The sequence below is a fragment of the Heteronotia binoei genome, chromosome 13 (assembly GCF_032191835.1).
Source record: "Heteronotia binoei isolate CCM8104 ecotype False Entrance Well chromosome 13, APGP_CSIRO_Hbin_v1, whole genome shotgun sequence".
Lineage (NCBI taxonomy): Eukaryota > Metazoa > Chordata > Lepidosauria > Squamata > Gekkonidae > Heteronotia > Heteronotia binoei.
Genome location: NC_083235.1, coordinates 20,901,247 through 20,925,328, shown reverse-complemented (window position 1 = coordinate 20,925,328; position 24,082 = coordinate 20,901,247). Strand labels below are relative to the sequence as shown.

At 49.3% G+C, this 24,082-nt stretch overlaps 1 protein-coding gene across 1 annotated transcript in view; it reads left to right on the top strand.

Annotated features, from left to right (window-relative positions):
- COL5A3 (collagen type V alpha 3 chain) overlaps positions 1–24,082 on the top strand; it is a 241,941-nt gene that overhangs the window by 29,033 nt on the left and 188,826 nt on the right. Inside the window, exons 2-3 of the mRNA XM_060253306.1 lie at positions 14,190–14,357; positions 19,690–19,903. Of these exons, the coding sequence (XP_060109289.1) occupies positions 14,190–14,357; positions 19,690–19,903 (382 nt within the window). The remainder of the gene's footprint in view (positions 1–14,189; positions 14,358–19,689; positions 19,904–24,082) is intronic.

The following is a 24,082-nucleotide window of genomic DNA, read 5'->3' as shown; positions in this document are numbered from 1 at the left end:
CTTCTGAGATCAGATGAGACTGGGCTAGCTTTGCTCTCCAGGGCAGGGATAAATATGGAGAATCAGTAATTGCTTGGCACTGGCAGTTTGTGAATTGGAACTCAGTCTTTTTGTCCTCCAAGTCTGTAGTTGTGTGTGCATCTGAGTCTCAGTGTGGAAGGCTGGTAACAATGGGAGTGAAATTTCTGGAGAAGATCAGGATGGGAGAGAGAGATCTGTGTCTATAAAGAGTTCAACCAGTGTGGTAGCCAGAGTGTCCGACTAGGCACAAGGAGACCTGGATTCAGATCTTCACTCATCCATGAATCTCACGGGGTAACCTTGGGCCAGTCACCCAAAAGAGACTTGGGGCAGTAGTATTGCCTCCTTTTATTAGTGCTATCAGTCTTCATGTCCTTGATTCACACGCCACCTGTTCCACCTCCTTCAAGTTCATTTAGCCCTCCTTGCAAATGGTGGTGGTGGTGGTGGAAAGTGCCATTCAGCTGACTTACAGTGACCCTGTTTGGTTTTAAGGCAAGAGACTTCAGAGGTGGTTTGCCATTGCTTACCTCTGCATTGCAACCTCATATTTCCTTAGTGGTCTCCCACCCACATTCTAACCAGGGTGGCCCCTGCTTAGCTTCCAAGATCTGATGAGATCAGGCTAGCCTGGGCTATTCAAACTATAGGTGGGGGCAGGGCTTTTTTTGTAGCAGGAATTTCTTTGTATATTAGGCCACACACACCTGATGTAGCCAATCCTCCTGGAGCTTACAGTAGGCCCTGTACTAAGAGCCTTGTAATCTCTTGAAGGATTGGCTAAATCAGGGGGTGTGGCCTAATATGCAAAGGAGTTCCTGCTGCTCCCAAAAAGCTCTAGGTGGGGGAATATGTGATGGGGGGAACTAAAAGAGATTGCCATTCATGGAAAACCAAGACACCAGGGAGAAGGCTAGCCTAGAATCCTCTCCTTTGACATACAGGTATTTTATGTGGAAATATGAAGGACCAGGTGCCAGACAGTTGTGTGAGCTCCCACCTGCAGCTTGAAAGACTCCAGAACCAGGATAACCATCTCTGTGAGAACTGGGACTCCTTGAATCTAGTGTATTCCCTCCTCCCCTTTCCCACTTTCTTTGGTTCCAGCACAGCCTGTTCTCAAGCGTTGAGTCCCGAATATGTGAGTCAGGGCCTGGGAGTGACTCTGCTTGGGACAGTGACAATCAAGGCTGCAACTACACAAAGCCAGGGACCACCCACGGTGCATTAGTGTCCAAGCTGCTTGCAGTTCCTGCTTTCCTGCTCTGTTCCCAGGCCACAGCTCTGTGAATCAGCCTCCACCACCTCCTCATTGCAGCTAAGCAACTGTCCCTCAGTCCTGACCCGCTATTAGCTATTTCCCTAGTCCCTGCTCCATTCTTCAATGACACACTTGAAAGCCAGCTCAGATCTCTTCTGCATAAAAGGACCATAACAGAGCATGTAAAACGTAACACAAGATCCTGCAGCCTCCGTGGGTTCGTCAAACTAGGGATGCTCAGGGCTTTTTTTGTAGCAGGAACTCCTTTGCATATTAGGCCACATACTTAGGGTTGCCAAGCAGCGTGATGACATCACTCAGAAGGTACCATAGAGGTTTCCCTTCCGAATTGCTCGAGCATTGGGGAAAATAATAGAGTTTTCCCGGATGCTCCATGAGCGGCTGGCGTGCAACGTTGCTGGCGCGATGACATCACTTCCGAGTGATGTCATCATGTTGGTGAGAGCAGAGGAGGATTCCCACACTGGTCCAGTGTAAGCTGGCAGGTTGGGAACCTCCAGGGCAGGAGAACCCCCGCCCAGCCCAGAAACTTGGCAGACCTGCACACACCCCTGATGTAGCCAATCCTCCTGGAACTTACTGTAGGCCCTGTATTAACAGCCCTGTAAGAGCCTCGTGATGCAGAGTGGTAAAGCTGCAGTACTGCAGTCGGAGCCCTCTGCTCACGACCTGAGTTCAATCCCAGCAGAAACTGGTTCAGGCCAGCTCCAGGTGGACTCAGCCTTCCATCCTTCCGAGGTCGGTAAAATGAGTACCCAGCTTGCTGGGGGGAAAGTGTAGATGACTGGGGAAGGCAATGGCAAACCACCCCGTAAAAAGTCTGCCATGAAAACATTGTGAAAGCAACGTCACCCCAGAGTCAAAAATGACTGGTGCTTGCACAGCGGACTACCTTTACCTTTTTAAGCTCTTGGAGGATTGGCTACATCAGCGGTGTGTGGCCTAATATGCAAAGAAGTTCCTGCTACAAGAAAAGTTCGGGGATGATAGCTTCCTGGGGATCCTCCAGATTTACAGCTCATCTCCAGACTGCAGAAATCTGTTCTCCCCTGGGGAAAATAGAGGCTTCGGAGGGTGGATTCTATGGTACTGCACCTCACTGAGATCTCTGTCCTTCCCAGGCTCCATTCCCAAACCTTCACAGATTTCCTAACCTGGATTTGACAATGCTACCTTCCCCATCTCCTGCCAGTGGCCAGGGGGATCTGGCAACCCTATTCAGACTTCAGCATCAGGCCAGAGTCTGGGGCTGTCTCCTCCTCCAGAGTTCCTTTAGTAGGGCTTCAAAGAGAATGAGAAAGGGGAGGTTGCGGCACCTGAGGAAGGCGGGGTTTGGGGAGAAGAGGGGCTTCGAGGAGGTATAACACCATAGAACCGGCTTTTTTGGAGCAGGAATGCAGTTCTGGCTGGCATGGTGTCAGGGGGTGTGGCCTAATATGCAAATGAGCTCCTGCTGGGCTTTTTCTACAAAAAGGCCCTTCCCTTCCCCAAGGAGCTTCTCTCCAGGTGAATTGCTCTCTGTCACCTGGAGATCAGTTGTAATCCCAGGAGATCTCCAGCCACTCCTTACCGCATGTATGATTATTGGATCCCCTCAATTTGCATGGGTTATGTAAGCAAGAAGAGCCCCATGGCACAGAGTGGTAAAGCTGCAGTACCGCAGTAAAACTCTCTGCTCATGACCTGGGTTCAGGTAACCGGCTCGAGGTTGACTCAGCCTTCCATCCTTCCGAGGTAGGTAAAATGAGTACCCAGGGAAAGTGTAGATGACTGGGGAAGGCAATTGAAAACCACCCCATAAAAAGTCTGCCGTGAAAACGTTGTGAAAGCAATATCACCCGAGTCGGAAACAACTGGTGCTTGCACAGGGGATTGCTTTTGCCTTTTTTTATGTAAGCAAGGTCAATATGTAAGAGTTCAATTTGTTCAGGGTATGGATTGTAGAATGTGCATACAGGAATATTTGTGTGTGGGGTTCTGTTAAAGAGCGTGGAATGCAAGGCGGTCAGGGTTAGGCCAGCAAGTGCAATCCTGACCCTGTTTCCTTCATACGCAGGGAGATTTGTCTGTCCAGGGACTGTGTGAAAAGCTTGGCAACTAAAGGAAGGCATTGTGTCTGTGCAGCTCATGGCTACTCCCCCAGGGAGCCTTTTCTCTCGGCCTCCCCCCCTCAGCATCTTTTATGGGATTCTACATGACATCATTCGGCCCATCACCCACCTTCTGGGCTTTCCCTAGATGAATGGTTTCAAAATCATGCTTTGTACAATCTTCCTGGGAAGGATATGCTCCTGGTCTGACTTTGGATTCCTGATGGTGGGGAGGAGTGAATTCGGGACGGACAAAAGGAAATACTTCTTTACACAGACAGTGATTAAAATGTTGAATTAGCTGCCAGAGGATGGAGTGATGGCCACAGGAATAAACAGCTTGGAAAGGGGATTAGGAAGCTTTGGGGAGGATAGATCTATCAGTTGCTGCTAGCCATGATGACTGAGGGGAACTTCCATAATCAGATGCACTAAGCTTCTGAATCCCAGAGCCAGGACGCAAAATCAGAGGAAGGACTCAGCTTCTCTGCCCTGTTGTTGTTGGCTGCCTAGAGGAACTGGTTGGCTGCTGTGTGAGACAGGATGCTGGACTGCATGGACTATTCATTTGATCCAGGAGGGCTCTTCTTATTTCTGAACATCTTATGTTCTTATTTCTGTACATGCTGGCTGGTGGAAGGCAAGAGCTGGTGAAATTGGGGGATCCCCTGCTCCCCTTGGGGGCTGGCAACCCTATCTGGCACCATGCCCCACCCCCACCCCCATTTCTATTTGTGCCGGCTGCTTCCCCCCAGGCAGCCACTGGACTTCTTGAAAAATCAGTTGTACTGTCCTCGCAGCCTGAATAGGCCCAAGCTTGCCAGATCTTGGAAGTTAAGCAGTATCAACCCTGGCTAGTGCTTGAATGGGAGACCACCCAGGAAGTCCAGGGCTGGTATACAGAGGCAGGCAATGGAAAAAAGTTTCATCTCTTGCCTTGGAAACCCCACGAGAGGTCACCATAAGTCACTTGCAACTCCACAGCACTTTATTGTTATTTAGTATTGCATTAAAACAGTACAGTGACACGAATGTGTGTGTGTGTGCTGTCAAGTCACAGCTGACATATGGTAACCCCATAGGGTTTTCAAGGCAAGTGATTAAGCAGATTGCCTTCCTCTGCATAGTCTTCCTTGGTGGTCTTCCAGCCAAGTACTGTCATGGCTTAGCTTCTGAGATCTGATGAAACCAGAATATACTATACATGCTCTATAATGAAGCTAGAGGCACTCAGAGGTGGTTTGCCATTGCCTGCCTCTGCACAGCAATCCTGTACTTCCTTGGAGGTCTCCCATCCACATACTAACCAGAGCTGACCCTGCTTAGCTTCTAGGGTTGCCAGGTCTTAGTTGCGTCTTGATTGCGGGATGTCCCTCGTGCACACAAAGTGCGCCTGGTGCATTGATGTTACCTGAAAATGATATCATCGCACCAGACACATTGTGTGGGGATGCTCTAGCAAATTGTGTGGGGATGCTCTAGCAAATGATAGAGTGTCCCCTTTGTGACATGCCTGATGTGATGATATCTAGGGTTGCCAAGTCCCCTGCGTCCCGGAGCAAGGGACTTTCACATTCATGCGAAGTGCATGTGTGACACCCAGAAGTGACATCATCGTGTCAGTGACAACATGCGCAGCCATTCTAGGTGTTTCCAGAAAAACTCTATGGTTTTCTCGGATGCTCTAGCCATTTGGGAGGAAAAAACCTCTATGGCACCTGTTGTACCATAGAATTTCCCCTCCTAAATGGCTACAGCATCTGGGAAAACCATAGGGTTTTCCTGGAAACTCCTAGAGCGGCCGCTGCACACCATCACTGGTAGGATGACATCACTTCCAAGTGATGTCATCATGCTGGCAACGTAGGGGGAGGTTCCCCCCCGCCGGTCCAATGTGGGCTGGTGGGTTGGGAACCTCCTGGGCGGGGGAAGCCCCACCCTAACCGGGGGCTTGGCTGCCCTAATATCACTTCTGGATAATGTCATTGTGCTGAGCACATTGGGCACCAACAGATGCTCTTTGGGGGCAGGGATCCCCCTGCTGGCTATCTCCGTACGAGCGGGTTGGGGGCATCCCCCGTTGGAGGCTGGGAGCCCTATTAGCTTCCGAGATCTCACTAGATCAGGCTAGCCTGGGCTATCCAGGTCAGGACAATAGTGATATACCTACTACTATTTCATTAAAAAACCCAACATAAAGACCTCCAGAGCTGAGCAGCAGGTGTGAGAGGGAAGGCACAGAGGTGAAAGCTCCATACAAGAGCTCCATCGCTGCTGCAAATGCCTTTGTTTTCGTGCAGCAATGAGAACAAAATGGGCAGCTGTTCCCCATGCAAGAGCAACCTCTGTCTTTACTCATGGTCCTTTTCCAGGGCCAGCCCCATTCCTCCTCCCGTGCCTTCACATCTCAGCTTGTTTGACGTGACCCACCAATGGATTCAGTCTTCTGGGATGTTTGATTAAAAGGCAAAGCGATATCTTCCTAGACAGAAACCCAAGCACGATTGCTTCACTGACTGCACAGTGGGAGCCGTCCTTATTTTTCTGTTTACAAAAATCTGGGAGTTTTCAGTTCATAGTTCCAGACTCTTGGGACGGACTCAGCTATCTCTGACATTTGCCAATGTGCTCCGATGGAAGCAGAAGGCGGTATTTGTGGTTTTGGTTCTCCACCAGTCATCCCGGGACATCCTTAATCTAAATGACAGGTTGCTCCTGAAGCACAATGGCCAATTCTCTTCCAGAAGCAGGCAGAGGGCCGGATCCTGGCAATCTTCGAGGTGTGTGCTCACATAAGCAATTCTGCCGTACAAGCCAGGAGCTCATAGATCTTGGCCGTGGCTGCTTCCCCTGTGTGAGGCGCTGGAAAATGGGCTTTCAAGATAGCAGATGTTCCCACTGCCAAGATCCATGGCTTACACCGCATGCTTGCTCGCATGAATACACGCTCCCGGGCAGCTGGGAGTCTTAAACAAGCCTGCAGTCTCTCTCTCCCCCCCCACTTTGGCTTCTGATGTGAAGTTTTGTCCAACCTCTTGATTACATATGGAAAACAACATCTCTCCCTCTCTCTCTTTCTCCCGCCCTCCCATCTCTTCATGTTTGGAATGCGAGCACAAAAAATGCATTTGTCTCAGCCTACTTTCACATGACCAAAGTCAAACCGCATTAAGAATTAATTCAGGAGACATGTGTGAAGTGGATGGGCAGAATTCCATGTTCAATTACACTGTGCTGGCTCCGAGTGGCGGATTTCCGTGGGAAATCTATCTGCCTGCTTGCCTTTGGATTGATTGTATCAGCAGCTCTGTTCCTCTCGCAGTGCTGTTTGTTGTTTGTTTGGGTCGAACCCTTCCAGATGTTATTTGTGCCTGTGTGCTTCATGCATATTTATGCTGCATCATGGATATTGTAGTCTTAGCACTGGAAAAAAAGCTAATGTTCTCATGTAGGAGAGCAAAGTCTGAGTCCAGTAGCATCTTGAAGTCCAATGAAGTTTAATTCTGAGTCTAAGCCTGGGGTGGCTAAACTGTGGCTCATGTATTGTGTGGCTCTTGAAGCCACCACCACTCCATCAGTCAGCTTAGAGAAGACATTTCTCTCTTTAAATCACTTCTGCAAGCCAAGCCAGCTGGCGGCTTGGAGAATGCATTTAAAATAATAGTTGCTTTCTTTCCACTTCTCCGTCCCCCATCTATTTCCTTCCTTCCCCTGGTCTCCTATGGAGGTCACTCACTGGGTAACCCTGAGCCAGTCACATACTCTCAGCCTAACCCACCTCACTGGGTTGTTGTGAGGATACAAATGGGAAAGAGTAGAGTGTTGCAAGTCACTTTGGTTCCCCGTTGGGAAGAAAAGTAGATATAGATAAAGATATATCAATGGCTATTAGCGACAAGGTACAGATGGATGTAACACTCTGTCTGAGGCAGTGATGCTCTGTATTTTTGGTGCTTGGGGAGCAGGAGTGAGAAGACTTCTGGAGTTTTGGCCCTGCCAGTGGACCTCCTGATGGCACCTGGGTTTTGGCCACTGTGTGACACAGAGTGCTGGAATGGATGGTCCAGTGGCCTGATCCAACACAGCCTCTCTTATATTCTTATAAAAGAAAACAAATGAAGGGATATTTAAAAAAAATGGCAATTCCCCCACCTACAGTCTGAAAGGGTACAGTAAGAACATAAGAGAAGCCACGTTGGATCAGGCCAGTGGCCCATCCAGTCCAACACTCTGTGTCACACAGTAGCCAAAAAACCCAGATGCCATCAGGAAGTCCATTAGTGGGGCCAGGACACTAGAAGCCCTCACCCTGTTGCCCCTCCCAAGCACCAAGAATACTTGCCCCAGACAGAGAGTTCCAACTATACACTGTGGCTAATAGCCACTGATGGACCTCTGCTCCATATGTTTATCCAGTCCACTATATTTGTTTATCTTGCTGCAAGCAATCCGTCATATCCACATTCAGTTCTCACTACCAAACACGGTGGGGTTCTGTTTGGATTATGCACATCTAACTGTGATGCTGTTGGCTTGTGTCCCTGTGTGGCTGATGTTATGCCTTTGATGCAGAACAAGTTAGCCCACTGGGAAGGTACAGCTGTGTCTTCCTGCCATTTGTCATTCTCAGACATTCTTCTTGTTCTTCATCGCTGCTGCAAATCAGTCCTTCCTTGCACGCTCTTCCAAATGCCGGTCATAAACCATTGATGACATTGACAGAGGCGCAAGGAGCTGTTTGCACAGACTCCATTCTTCAAGTCACATTTTCCAGCTCAGCATCTCTGTGCTAGGTAATGGCAGGGAGGCGGAGCCACCCACACGTCCCATACCCAGTTGCCATCTCGGCATGTAGCTGGCACGGGAAGGGAATGTGGAAATCCCATTGAATGCTTTGCTCAGGCTGGGGCTGGGGCAGAGAGCAGACACAAGGACTCTGGCGGGAGCATCTTTGGCCGGAAATGGGATCGTAGAACTAGGTCAAAGGAGCATGAGAGAGAGAACCGAGAAGCAATTCTGCCCGTTCCCATCCCTCTGCTGGGGTGCAGAAAGAATTTGGTGGAAAGCAATGGGAGAACACTTTGTATTCTCCTGGGGACACTGTGGCTTCCCCCCTCCTATGCACACATTGTCTGCAAAGTTCATCCCTCCACCTCAAGAAGGAAATCTCTTGGCAGCCAGCTTGAGAGCCAGTTGGGTGTAGTGGTGAGCTATGTGGACTCTTATCTGGGAGAACCGGGTTTGATTCCCCACTCCTCCACTTGCAGCTGCTAGAATGGCTTTGGGTTAGCCATAGCTATCACAGGAGTTGTCCTTGAAAGGGCAGCTGCTGTGAGAGCCCTCTCAGCCCCACCCACCTCACAGGGTAACTGTCGTGGGGGGAGAAGAAGATATAGGAGATTGTAAGCTGCTCTGAGTCTCTGATTCAGAGAGAAGGGCAGGGAATAAATCTGCAGCCTTCTTCTTCTTCTTCCTTACTAAAAGAAGGAGAAATATTTTTGTAGTGAGTCCCCCTGGAGGATATTCTCCAGAGCAGGGTGGCATGCACACAGCCTCTCCAGTTCCATTGCCATACGGAGGGACATAGGGGATGTTGCAATCAGTCACACCAAGCATTTCTTCCCCCTGGTCAAGTTCCAACACAGACATCTGAGTTTACTTATTTACTTACTTCCAGGGCTTTTTTTGTAGAGGAACTCCTGCATATTAGGTCACATACCCCTGGTGTCGCCAATCCTCCAAGAGCTCACAGAGCTCTTAGTATAGGATCTTCTGTAAACTCCAGGAGGATTGGCTGCATCAGGGGTGTGTGGCCTAATATGAAAAGGAGTTTGTGCTACAAAAAAGCCCTGCTTACTTCATTTTTACCCCACATTTCTCTCCTTTAGGGACCCAAAGCAGCTAACATCCTTCTAACAGGCTTTCCTCATTTCTCTCCTCATAACAACCTTGTGAGGTAGGCCAGGGCACGATGGAATACTGAGATGGAATTCTTGTAGAAATACTATGATGCATGAAAATATGGACATTATTAGGTACAATGAGATCCAAGTGTTTGGGACTCCTCTCATGCTGGAAGGGTGCAGAACATCTGCTGCATCCCTAGTACACTGGTTTCCAGCCTTCTTGTCATGGTGATTGACAAGTCCAAATTTACTTGATATGGTGACCCATCCAGGGCTGGCCCAAGGTTTTTTTTGGCACCCTAGGCAAACTGTGACCTTGGCAGCCATCTAGTGCAGCTGAATATTTTCTGCAGTGGCCAACCAGACTTATTTTTGAGAAACCAACAAATTGCACAAAAGGTGTGAACCCTGAGCAAATGGCATTCTGACATATACAGCCTTTGCATATGGAAGTTACGTTCTAGTCTTTGACTGCCCTCTTCTCCATTGCTCCCTCTAATCCCCACTAAGGGTGCTATCACACAATAGATTCACCCTGACCTAGCCGCACTTCCCATTTGGATTAGATGTGCACACTAACACGAGTACATCTGCCCTCCGAGCTGCACCTGTTCTCACCCCATCTCCAGATGCCTCCTATCCAGATTAAAAAGCCACCTGGATCTTCTCTGTAGTTTCCCCCTGAATTGCATTTAGGTCACATATTCACTGACCGTCTGAATGTCCAGGCATGACTCATAAGTGAAAGAGCAGTGTGATCACAGCAAGCTGTTTCCAGCGCGTTCGCCACCCCCGCCACTAACCTTGGAGTGCTTGTGCGCTTCTTTGCTTGAGTGCACATACCAGCGGACTTGAAAAAAAAGCCAACCCTTTCCATGGAGGGTCCATGGTTGAGGTGTGCTAGCAGTATGAACGGCCAACCACGGACCACTGTCGTGATCCTGCCGCTTCAACGGCAGCTGTCTGATTGCCAAGAAATGGACAAAACTCAAGTGGTTTTTTAAGGACATAAGAGAAGCCATGTTGGATCAGGCCAATGGCCCATCCAGTCCAACACTGTGTCACACAGTGGCCAAAAAACCCCAGGCACCATCAGGAGGTCCATCAGTGGGGTCGGGACACTAGAAGCTCTCCTACTCTTGCTCCGCCCATGCACCAAGAATACAGAACATCACTGCCCCAGACAGAGAGTTCTTTCAATACGCTGTGGCTTATAGCCACTTTGACCTCTGCTCCATGTTGATCCAATCATCTCTTTAAGTTGTCTATGCTTGTAGCCATCACCACCTCCTGTGGCAGTGAATTCCATGAGTTAATCACCCTTTGGGTGAAGAAGTACTTCCTTTTATCCTTTCCTTTTTTGGAGCAGAGATAATATCATGCCAATTTCCCAGTGTGATAGTACCCTAAGATTCTAAGAAACTCTCCCTAGCAACCATCAGGACATGTTTTACATGATCAGTGAAGGAAAAAAAAACACTAATGTATGACACGGAAGATACTGTTCCTAGGGTCAGACTTTGACTTCCAAAATACAAGAGAGAGCAATGGAAAGGACAGGGACATCTATTAAGGAGAGCTGGTCCTAACCCACAGGTGGGAAAAACTGTCCAAGAAGACATATCCTGTTCAGGTGACGGGTGGAATTCACTGCCACAGGAGGTGGTGGCAGCTACAGGCATAGCCAGCTGCAAGAGGGGATTGGATAAAGGTCCATCAGTGGCTATTAGCCACAGCGTATTGTTGGAACTCCGTCTGGGGCAAATGATGCTCTGTATTCTTGGTGCTTGGGAAGGGCAACACTGTGAGGCCTTCTAGTATCCTGGCCCCACTGGTGGACCTCCTGATGGCACCTGATTTTTTTGGCCACTGTGTGACACAGAGTGTGGGACTGGACAGGCCATTGGCCAGATCCAACATGGCTTCTCTTATGTTCTTACGTGCACAAGTGCACAGGAACAAAGGCAGCCAGTGGATCGGGGGCTGACTTATAGCTAGTGACACATTGGGGATATATGCTCATACATTTATCAGCATCCCTTCCATCCCCCTGTCCCACAGTTGGACAACTCTGCAGGATCTGTCTAGCTTATGACTGATTGAGAGCCAGAAATGTTAGCTGGAAGGGCACTTAGGCCAGCAGCCTGTTGTGTTAGCCCTCGAGCTGCTGCCAATGCTGGGGACGCCCACAGGTCGGGAGGCCAGCCAGAGCTTGAGAGAATTGCTTTGCACGAAAATGAAACAGAGGCTTGTGGCAAAATTGACTTCACCAGGCATGGGAAGTCAGTTGCTGCTCACCAGAGCCAGGGGACGCTTGTCATTACTCATCTTTGTGGAACTGCTGGGCTGGAAAGTTCTACAGCTCCCAGGGGAAAGTGTCATATGGCGATCACATGAAGAATGGGCATGACTGACTGACTTCTGCTGGCTTGGGATGAACTGGCAAGTCTAAGGCAACTCTCAGAACATTAGTTCAGCAGGGGAGGAGCTATGGCTCAGGGGAAGAGCCTCTGCTTTGCATGCAGAAGGTCCCCAGTTCAATCCAAGGCATCTCCTGTTAAAAGGACCAGGCAGTTGGTGGTGTGGAAGATCTCAGCCTGAGGTTATGAGATACTTTCCCAGTCTGAATAAACAATACTGGCCTTGATGGCCCAAGGGTCTGATTCAGCATAAGGCATTTGGGGAGGGGCCTTGGCTTCAGTGGTAGAGTATCCGCTTGGCATGAAGAAGGTCCCAGGTTCAATCCCCGGCATCTCCAGTTAAAAGGACCAGGTGAAAGGTGATGGGAAAGACCTCCACCTGAGAGCCTGGAGAGCCTTTCCCAGTCTGAGTTGGCAATACTGATGTTGGTGGGCCGATAGTCTGATATAGTAGAAGGCAGCTTCATGTGTATAGTTTTAACTCTTGGTGGCTTTAGAATGGGGCCTGGTCTTTGCATGAAGCAGACTGAGGGGATAATAAGGTAGTGGATTGCTGAGACTGTAGAGTGTAGCACACCACAAGACACTATGACAGGATTACATTTTGTCAAAGTTTCTCCATGCTAATAACCTCCTGTAAGTGGATATCTTTGCACACTGGAGAAAGCACTGGGAAGCAGTCATCAGATCTGGGAAGCTAAGCAGCTTCTGTACTTCGAGGGGTGACCACCAAGGATGACTCTGCAGCAGAAGACAATGACAACTCACCTCTGCTTCTCACTTGCCTTGACAGCCCCTTGCTGTAAATACATAGAAAGTGTTGGGTGTGAACCATTCTTTCTGATGCGCAGGCCTCAAATTCAGCAGGAGCTCGCAGGAGCACAGCTCCTGAACCTTTCTGACGGTTCCCCCTCTTCCTCCCCACCTTTCTTGTCCATTGAATAGGAGGTGCAGCTGCATAACAATCCCTGGTTTAGGAGAGCAGCCAGCCAGCCAGCCACCATGGGCTTTACCATACCCCCAGCAGCCCACATTAACCCCATGTGCCACACTTTCTCCACGTATTAAGTGGCTTGCTGGCCTTTTGACTGGGGGAGGTGGCCCAGAAGAGCCCCAGGTGAGCAAGGCCTGCTTGGGCTGGATTTCTAGCCAGCCCAAGCAGGCCTTGCTTGCCCAGAGTTCTCCTTTCTTGCATCGGGTTGCTTTTGGCTGGGGGATGGAGGCTTATGCTAATGAGCTCCACCACCTGTTTTTCTACAAAATGACCCCTGCTGATGTGAGTTATTTTTATAATGGGGGAGCAGTGAAAATGTGGCTCTGACCTGGATAGCCCAAATTAACTCAATCTCGTGAGCTGAGCAGGGTCATCCCTGGCTAGTATTTGAATGGCAGACTTCCAAAGAATACCAGAGCCAGGAGCAGCCAATGACAAACCACCTCTGAACATCTCTTGCCTTGAAAACCCTACAGGGTCACCAGGCCATAAGTCAGCTATGACTTGATGGCACTTTCTACCACACCATTAAAACGGTCAGCCCTCCTCCCCCCGCAGTTGGCAGTGGTTCTACCTCTTGTTGTCTGTGTGGAGCAGGCCTTAGGCTTCCATGGTGATCTTACGCCTGGCCGAAGAAAAACTTCAAAATGCTTGCTTGGGTTGGGTGGAGAAGGAAAGGACAGATTGGTTCCATAAGCTCTTGAACAAAAGCAAGCTAGCTCCTGCCTTCCACACAGATCATCAAAACTCCTCCTTTGGAGTGTGATGCCCCGCCATGTCCAGTTGTTCAAATTAGCTCTGATTTTGCTTTTTTGAATGCACTACATTTAGGCAGCTACAGAACAGCTGAAAAGAAAGGAAAACCGGTGTAGTGTAGTGGTTAAGAGTGTTGAACTGCTGTCTAAGAGTCCCGGGTTTGAATTTCCACTTGTGCCATGGAAGCACACTGGACGATCTTGGGCTAGTTGCACTTTCTCGGCCTAACATACCTCACAGGGCTGTCGTAAGAATAAGATGGAGGAGAATGATGTGAGCCTGATTGGGTCCCTAGGAGGGTGAAAGGTGAGGTATAAATCAAATTAATCAATAAAAGCAGAGCTCCTTTTCTTTTCAGCTGCTTCCATGTAGGTTTATGAGGTTTGTAATCATTTGATTTGTTGTGTATGCGGACGCAAGTGAGGACTGAATTGGGTGTTCCTGCCTGAAATATTTTTCGGTCGGCGTTTCCAACCCTCTGTCTCTAGCCTGCAATTCCTTAAGCTCTAGGGTGTGTGGCAAGGGTTCCCTTTATCCTAGAAAAGACACAAGCTGAGGAACAAACTGTTTTTCTCTCCCTTCCCGTTCCCTCCCCTCTGTTTTTGTCATGTGGGGGCGGGGAGTTGGATGACCCGCTTCGAGAACCTTCGGTTGGAAATGCTGACCAAAAAATATTTGAAAATAAAAAAAACCTCAAAACATGTTCTGCTTCCTTTCCAGATGGCCTTGTGGATGTGCTGCAGGCGTTTGGCGTGCGGGAGGGCAAAAACGGGGTCTCTATCGCTGCGGGGATCTGCACCCAGAGGAATGGATCGGAAGAAAGCGACCTGGCCTTCCGCCTGGAGAACCGGACCCACTTCAGCGTCCCCGCTAGGCAGCTCTTCCCAGGTAATGGGAGAACAGGACATGCTGAGAGAGGGGCCATATTGCATCGGAGCTGATGGGCAGTTTGGATCACCTGTAATGACATGCAGTTGCAGGGCATTCTTTGTAGCAGGAACTCCTTTGCATATTAGGCCACACATCCCTGATGTAGCCAATCCTCCAAGAGCTTACAAGGCTCTTCGTACAGGACCTACTGTAAGCTCCAGCAGGACTGGCTACATCACAGGGGTGTGGCTTAATATGCAAAGGAGCTCCTGCTACAAAAAAAGCCCTGCTTTAAGTAGGGTTGCCTGCAGATCTCCCAGAATTACCATTGATTTCTAGATGACAGAGATTGGTTTCCTTGGAGACCATGGATGCTTTGGAAGGAACTCTCTTAGGGCTTTTTTTTGTAGCAGGAACTTATTTGCCTCTTAGACCACACCCCCTCAATGTAGCCAATCCTTCTGGAGCTTACAATAGGCCCTGTACAAAGAGCCCTGTAAGCTCTTGGAGGATTGGCTACATCTGGGGTGTGTGGCCTGATAGGCAATGGAGTTCCTGCTACAAAAAAACGCCCTGTATGGCATTATATGTTGCTGAGCTCCCTGTCCTTCCCTAGCTCCACCCTCAAATTTCTAGGGGTTTCCCAACTCAGAGTTGGCAACCCAGTATTATTTAAGGACCACTGCAAGCTGAACGATATGTTTCTCCACAAGTCAGATTGAGTTCATCCCAAATTGATTTAGATCATTTTTTGAGAAAAAAAAATGAGATATGGGCTGGTGGGAAATAAGATTCCAAGGGTGCCAGAACTCGAGCCAGATTGGGACCAAGGTGTGGGGAGAAGGGTGGCTTCATCTCCTCTCTCGGCACCATTTTTCTGACCCAAAATAGCTCCAGAGGGGACAGTTTGCCCTGTGGGGAGCTTGCATTGAATAGCCTCTCTTCCCAACCTGGCTGGTGGAGAAATGTGTAGTCCATCGCAGGGCTTTTTTCTTGTAGCAGGAATTCCTTTGCAAATTAGGCCACACCCCCTGATGTAGCCAATCCTCCAAGAGCTTACAGTAGGCCTTGTACTAAGAGCCCTGTAAGCTCTTGGAGGATTGGCTACAGGGCTTTTTTTGTAGCAGAAACTCCTTTGCATATTAGGCCAGGCCCCCTGAAGTAGCCAATCCTCCTGGAGCTTCCAGTAGGCCCTGTACTAATTGCCCTGTAAGTAGGGTTGCCAATCCCCAGGTGGAGGCAGGGGATCCCCCGGTTTGGAGGCCCTCCCCCCGCTTCAGGGTCATCAGAAAGTGGGGGGAGGGGAGGGAAATGTCTGCTGGGAACTCTATTATTCCCTATGGAGATTTATTCCCATAGAAAATCATGGAGAATTGATCGGCGGGTATCTGGGGCTCTGGGGGGAGGCTGTTTTTTGGGGTAGAGGCACCAAATTTTCACTATAGCATCTAGTGCCTCTCCCCAAAATACCCCCCAAGTTTCAAAAAGATTGGACCAGGGGGTCCAAATCTATGAGCCCCAAAAGAAGGTGCCCCATCCTTCATTATTTCCTATGGAAGGAAGGAATTGAAAAGGTGTGCTGTCCCTTTAAATGTGATGGCCAGAACTTCCTCTGAAGTTCAATTATGCTTGTCACAGCCTTGGTCTTGGCTCCACCCTTAATGTCTCCTGGCTCTACCCCCAAAGTCTCCTGGCTCCACCCCCAAAGTCCCCAGATATTTCTTGAATTGGACTTGGCAACCCTACCTGTAAGCTCTTGGAGGACTGGCTCCATCAGGGGTGTGTGGCCCAATTGGGAAAGGAGTTCCTGCTACAAAAAAAAAAAGCCCCGCACGTCTGGGTTAAAGTGGATTGTCTTTAAGCACACGCTGATGTTTGCACCTGAAAGTGTGAAGTGAAAATGCAAACCTGCGCATCAAACAGGCACAGTGCAGGATTTTGCCAGAACTGGTTGACCTGGGTTTGCTTTGCATACTATTCGAAACAGCCCTAGCATCCTCAATACCTTTTATATGCACAGCTCAGCTCTCTCTTTCTCACCGCCTTCTCTTGGCTGCCCATATGCCTCGTCTTCTTCTCACTGCTCCAGGGAATCTCATCTCCTTTTCATTTCCTTTTCCCTGCTCCTATCTCTATGCTCTGTACCCCGAACATGTTCTTCCTCTCACACGAACAAGCCGCTTCCAGGCTTTGGCTGAACCGCTTTGGCTGGTCTGAATCTCAAGCTGCAACTGAACTTCATCATGCCTTGTTCTTACTGTTCCTCCATGAGCTCCCCAACCTCATCAGTCTCTGATGCATCATCAAATCTAGATTGGGAGGCTTTTGAGAAAGATCTGCAATGCCTACATCTTGCGTTGGGTGACACATTATGGCTTCTAAATAAACATCAGTAGTCCTAGGTGCATGCACTCCATGCTTGCTCCCCGCCCCCCCCCCCCCGCCGTTTCTTCTGCTTCTTCCAGGCTGTGGGAGATGCAAGAAGCTATGTGTGGTGGAGACCAGGGGTGGCTAAACTAACTTTACATAAGAGCCACATAGAATAAACATCAGTTGCCTGAGAGCCACAAGACATAAACGGGAGGAAGGAAGGAAGGAAAATGGAGAGAGAGGTAAAAAGAAAGCAACTTTAAATGACTTCTCCAAACTGCTGACTGGCTTGGCTTGGAGAATTGATTTAAAAAGGCAAATGTTTTCTCCAAGCCAGATGATGGGGTTGCAGGGACTTCAAGAGGCGCACAATGTGTGCAAAAGAGCCACATGTGGCTCTTGAGCCACAGTTTGGCCACCTCTGTTAGAGATCACCAATCAAGGCTTTTTTTGCATCAGGAACTCCTTTGCATATTAGGCCACACCCTCCCGATCTAGCCAATCCTCCTGAAGCTCACAGGGCTCTTCTTGCCGAGCCTACTGTAAGCTCTTGTAGGGGTGTGTGGCCTATTATGCAAAGGAGTTTCTGCTACAAAAAAAGCCCTGCCAACAATATTTGGGGGATAGGAGCTTTTGTGAGTCTGAGAAGCCCTCATCAGTAGCTCTACTGGACTCAAATCTGCTGTTCTATTGAAGACAAACATGGCTGCCCTCTGAAACGATACAGGATGAAACATCCCTGACTCCTGGCTGCTGGGAATCCTATTTAACCCTTTCTGACTGCTGACATTTCAGTAGACACAAGTACTTAGGGCCTATCAGGACCTGATTGCTGAGAGAAGGATTTTATGAATGAAAAGGACTGTGTGGGAAGATAGCCTAGTTTTCAGTGAAAGCCAAACCACATGTGATTTGGAACACCAGGACTGGCTCTCCCAGAGTACTTTTTGGCCTACAAAGCAGCTGATTTGAATCGGGGCCATAGAACAAAGTGGGGGGTGCTATTAACTCTTCCCCTCCTTGCATTTTCCTATTTGGAAGCTGCAGGCTCTGGCGCTTTTTTTGAGGGGAAACGCACAGGATGCAAGCTCAGGCTGGCTTGGTGTCAGGGGGTGTGGCCTAATATGCAAATGAGTTTCTGCTGGGCTTTTTCTGCAAAAAGTCCTGTGTGGGAAAAATGGTGATGCCATGGGGTGTGGCCTAATATGTAAATGAGTTCCCGCTGGGCTTTTTCTACATTAAAAACCCAGTGTGAAACTATGGCGATGTCAGGGTGTGTGGCCTAATATGCAAATGAGTTCCCGCTGGGACTTTTCTGCAAAAAGCCCTATGTGAAACAATGGTGGTCAGGGGGTGTGGCCTAATAGGCAAATGAGTTTCTGCTGGGCTTTTTCTATGAATAAAGCCCTGGCAGACTCTGTTATTGTAATTAGCTCTGGTAGAGGGGGAAAAGACTGGCAGTTTTTGTCTGTCTTTTTATTCCTGCTAGGGACATTTCATTGCACAGTTCCAGGACCTTGACCCCATTCAGTTCTCAATGTGTGCTTTCTAAAGGTCCAAAACATATGGGGTGTGGGAGGTCCGCCAGTAAAATGTACAGCTGGGCTTGGAGATGATGAACCTGTGCTTGGGCTGTTCTAGGGTTTCCAGAGTCCCTCTGGCCACCGACAGGGATGGGGGTGGTAGGGTTGCTACCACCAGTTTTGGAAACTCCTGGGAATTTTGGGGTGCAGCCTAGGGAGGACAGGGACCTCAGTGGAGTATAATGCCAATAGAGGCCACCCTCTGACAAATCCATTTTCTGCTGGGGAACGTATCTCCATAGTCTGGAGATGACCTATCAGCATCCTGAGGCTGTACTAAGCCTGAATGGTCCTCCACATACAAAAGAGAATCATCCTGTGCTGAAGACTTATAGTTACTCCTGACACACTAGGACTGGGTACAGACGGGCAGCTCATGGAACCAGTATGGGTACAGATGGGCAGCTCATGCAACCAGCTCACAAAGTAGAATTTTCACTCACAAGACTCCACGACTTAGAGGGAATATTGCTCAGAAGTTAAGCAGAGTGGTTAGTATTTGGAAGGGAGACCGCCAAGGAAGTCCAGGGACAGGACACAAAGGCAGGCAACAGCAAATCATCACTGTTCATCTCTTACCTTGAAAACCCTACGGGGTCACCGTAAGTCAGCTGTGACTTGACGGCATTTTCTACCATTCCCATCTCACAGTTTAGATGTCCTTTGGGGAGCCAGTTTGGTGCGGTGGTTAAGTGTGTAGACTCTTATCTGGTAGAACCAGGTTTGATTTCCCACTCCTCCACTTGCAGCTACTGGAATGGCCTTGGGTCATCCATAGGTCTGGCAGAGGTTGTCCTTGAAAGGGCAGCTTCTGGGAGAGCTCTCAGGGCCCCAGCTACCCCACAGGGTGCCTGTTGTGGTGGGGCAAGGTAAAGGAGATTGTGAGCTGCTCTGTGACTCTGAGATTCAGAGTAAAGGGCGGGATATAAATCTGATATCTTCTTCCCTTTAGAATCTTGATTCCTGTCTACTTACTCTCTCTGGGCATTGTCTAAAAGACTGTTTGGGTAGCCATGAGAGCTGGAAAATTGTAGTCTTTTTTTAAAGGAATGCTTTTGGGATTCTGGATCTTGCACGTTGTGCCTTGTGTCTCATTGCTAGGGCCTTTTTTTGCAGAAAAAGCCCAGCAGGAACTCATTTGCATATTAGGCCACACCCCTGTCATCACCATTGTTTCACACAGACCTTTTGTAGAAAAAGTCCAGCAGGAACTTGTTTGCATAGTGGCCACACGCCCCTGATGCCCAGCCAGCCGGAACTGCGTTCCTGTGCATTCCTGCTCAAAAAGAGCCCTGCGCATTACAATATACACACAACCCCTAATAGCTGTAGGAGCCAAGGACAGGACCTCAGGAGCTCTTGCTTGCCTTATGATATGCTGTGTTCTTCCATTGCAGACGGTCCCTTCCCAGTGGATTTCTCGGTGCTAGCCACACTGCGAGCCCTAAGAGGCAGCCAGTCTTTTTTGTTTTCTGTGTACGACGTTCGGGGAGTGCAGCAGCTTGGTGTAGAGATCGGACGCTCACCTGTCTTCCTGTACGAAGATCAGCACGGCCACCCGCTGCCCGAGGAGTATCCTCATTTCCACAGAGTCAACTTGGCTGATGGGAAGTGAGTGTGGGGCAGGTTGAAAAAGGCTATCGACGGTTATGGTCTCAGGATAGGCTCACCAAGTCCCCCGCCATAGAGTTTTCCTCACAGATTGCTAGAGCGTCCAGGAAATCCATAGAGTCATCTTGCCAGCAACGTTGGGAGGGGATCCCCTCCACTGACCCACTGTGGGCCGGTGGGCTGGGGGCCCTCAAAGCAGGAGAACCCCTGCCCCACCCGGGAGCTAGGTAGCCCTGTCTCAGGATCAGAACAGATGAGTAGATGCGGGGCTGGGTCTTCCCTCCATCTTTTTTGAGCTAATCTGCAGCTGCTAGTGGCCTGAATTCAGATTGGGGCCATGCAGGGGGTTGGATCTACTAGAACTTTGTAGGCTTCCAATTCCAGGTTGGGAATTTCCTGGAGGTTTGGGGTGGAACCTGTGGTGGGTGGAGTTTGGAAGGGGAGAGACCTCAGGAATCGTGTAATGCCATCAGGGCTTTTTTTTGTAGCAGGAACTCCTTTGCACATTAGGTCACACACCTCTGATGTAGCCAATCTTCCTGGAGCTTACAGTAGGCCCTATACTAAGAGTCCTATAAGCTCTTGGAAGATTGGCTACATCAGGGGTGTGTGGCCTAATATGCAAAGGAGTTCCTGCTACAAAAAAAGCCCTGCCATAAAGCCCACCCTCCAAAGCAGCCATTTTTCTTGGGGAACTGATGTCTACCATCTGGAAATCTGTTGTAATTCTGGGACGTCTCCAGACCCTTCCTGGAACATGACAACCCTACCTGGGAGGGTTTACAGATAATAGTGTTGCCAGCCTCCAGTAGTACCCGGAGATCTCCTGCTGTAACAGTTGATCTCCAGCAGAACAAGATCATTTCCCCTGTAGAAAATGGCTGATTTGGAGGATGGAGTCTATAGCATTGTACCCTACTGAGACTCCTCTCCTCCCCCAAATCCAGGCTCCACCCATTAGTCTCCAGGAATTTTTCCAATCCAGAGTTGGAAGTACTAGCTGAAAACGTTGGAAGTGCAGATTTCCTCCTGTTTTCCCCTTTCCCAAACAGTCTGCCATTTCTCCAAAAGTCTCCAGAGGCTGGTATGATCTCACAAATGAAATGTTCCATAGGACATGCGTTGCAGTAACTAGGATGTAAATTGGGTTAGGAAAATGACCTTGAGGGGGTAGGTTAAAGCATGTCTTTTTTTTTAGTGGGAAAACACAGGAATGCAGTTCCGGCTGGCTTGGAGTCAGGGGGTGTGGCCTAGGGTTGCCAAGTCCAATTCAAGAAATATCTGGGGACTTTGGGGGTGGAGCCAGGAGACTTTGGGAGTGGAGCCAGGAGACATTGGGGTGGAGCCAGGAAGAAGGGTGTGACAAGCATAATTGAAGTCCAAGGGAGTTCTGGCCATCACATTTAAAGGGACAGCACACCTTTTAAAATGCCTTTCTTTCACAGGAAATAATGAAGGATAGGCGCGCCATCTTTTGGGGCTCATAGAATTGGACCCCTTGGTCCAATAGTTTTGAAACTTGGGGGATATTTTGGGGAGAGGCACTAGATGCTATATTAAAAATTTGGTGCCTCTACCTCAAAACATAGCCCTCCCAGAGCCCCCAATACCCGTGGATCAATTCCCCATTATTCCCTATGGAAATCGTTCTCCATAGGGAATAAGAGTGCCCAGTAGACATTTCCCTCCCCCACAACGCTTTCTAAAGAGAGGGAAGGGCCTCCAAACCAGGGAATCCCCTGCCCCCTTCCTCTCTCTCACACACAAATACTTGCTGGGTCTTGTTCCTGCAGAACTTTACTTGATCTGAAACCAAAAGCAAAACAAAAGGAGGGGCCGTTCTCCAAAGCCCTTCCTGTTTCCTGCTTCCTGCTCAGCCTTAAAGGCACATATTTTAAAAACGGACCTGCAGGAGCTCTAAAACTACATGGTGACTGTGGGGGGCGGGGTTTCCCCCGCTGGCCAGCTGGCTGGGGGCGGGGAGAAGCCTGTAAAAATGGGGGATCCCCTGCTGGGACCTGGGGATTGGGAAGCCTAGTGTGGCCTAGGCTTCCCACCCCCCCCGCCCTGCCGGGGGACCCCTGGATTAGCAGCCTCATCCCCCACTCTCCAAAACTGTGGAACCGGGGGGTGGGGGGGAAACGGCTCGGTGTCTCTTTCCCTGCCTGCCTTCCTCCCTTGCAGGCTTTAGGCTTCTCTCTTCCTCCGGGTCACAAAGACCCGCCCACCGCCGGCCTGCTATTCGCTCCAGTCCGGCCTCCTTTCGCAAGGTGCATGCTGGGACTCGTAGTCCTTGCGTTCTCTCTGGCTGCCACAGGCGTCTCCTCGGGGAGTCTGGCCAGCGGAGGTGGGGGGGGAGCTCCGCCCCCAGAGGACCATGTGCGTTTCTACCTCCGGAGGCTTCAGTCGCTGATTGAAAGGCTTCCTCTTGGGATGGGGTGTCTGTGTTACTTTGAAGAAGTTGGCAGCAACTCGTGAGTAGAGAGGCCAGTCCCCCTTCAGTGTTGCCAGAAATGGGGCGGGGGGGGGGAGTCTGCTGAGTACTTCATTATTCTCTATGTGGAGATCGATTCTCATAGGGTATAATGGGGAATTGATCTGGAGGTTTCGGGGGCTCTGGGGGCGCTGTTTTTTGAGGTAGAGGCACCAAATTTTCAGTATAGTATCTAGTGACTCTCCCCAAAGTATCCCCCAAGTTTCAAAACGATTGGACCATGGGGTCCAATTCTATGAGCCCCAAAAGAAGGTGCCCCTATCCTTCATTATTTCCTATGGAAGGCAGACATTTAAAAAGGTGTGCGGTCCCTTTAAATGTGATGTCCGGAACGCCCTTGTTCCTGGCTTGTTCCTGGCTCCACCCTGATGTCTCCTGGCTCCACCCCCAAAGTCCCCAGATATTTCTTGAATTGGACTTGGCAACCCTAGTGTGGCCTAATATGCAAATATGTTCCTGCTAAGCTTTTTCTACAAAAAGGCCCTGTGTGGAACAATGGTGACATCAGGGGGTGTGACCTAATATGCAAATAGGTTCCTGTTGGGCCTTTCCTACAAAAATGGCCCTGGGCTAATGCCCTTTTCATCCCGTGGGCCTCAATCCTGACATGAGTGACACAGCTCTTAGGAAACTAGTTCCTAGCTTCTAAGGGGAGTGAGGGTCAGTTTGAGGGAACCTAGCCCCACCTCCCCGCAACTTAGGAAGGAAAAGTCACATGTATTTATTTTTTATTTAAATCATTTATTCTCCAACTTTCTCCCTTGCAGAAGTCAGAGCAGCTTACAATGTATATAAAAAGATTTTAAAAAACAGTATAAACAAAACAATTATGAAAAGTCCCAATTTAAAAACTCCAATTCAAGCTGTCATAGAAAGAAAGAAAGAAAGAAAGAAAGAAAGAAAGAAAGAAAGAAAGAAAGAAAGAAAGAAAGAGAGAGAGAGAGAGAGAGAGAGAGAGAGAGAGAAATAGAAGTTGAAGGCAATCCTAAATAAAACTTGCTTCGGCCATCTCCTAAAGATTGAAAATGAGTGGACTGGATGCACCTCTCTAGGGAGGCTACTCCATAACTGTGGGGCTGCCATCAAAAAGGCCATCTCTCATCTGCCCTTCCTTGGTGGCGCAATCAGGAGAGTCTCTCCCTGCAATCTTAATGCCTGAGTCAGGCCGTATGGGTAAAGGCATTCCTTATAGATAACCTGGTCCCAAGCCATACAGGGCACCTGCTATCAGGGGTCGTTTTGTAGAAAAATCGGTGGCAGAGCTCATTAGCATAACTCATTAGCATATGCTCCCCCAGCCAAAAACAAACCAATGCAAGAAAGGAGAGCCCCGGGCGAGCGAGGCCTGCTTGGGCTGGGCTGGCTAGAGATCCAGCTAGTCCAAGCAGGTCTCGCTCGCCTGGGGCTCTTCTTGGTCACCCCTCCCCCAATCAAAATGCCAGCAAGCCAGCTGCCACTCAAAATCATATAAGAAGTGGAGAAAGTGTGGCACAGACTTCTCCATGGGTTAATGAAGGCTCCTGGGGGCATGGCAGAGCCCCTCGTGGCTGGCTAGCTGCCCACTCTCCTAATCCAGGGATTGTTATGAAGTTGCACCTACTATTCAATGTAAGTGGGGAGGAAGACGGCGAGCCGTCAGAAAGGTTCAAGAATTGCGCTCCTGTGAGCTCCTGCTGAATCTGAGG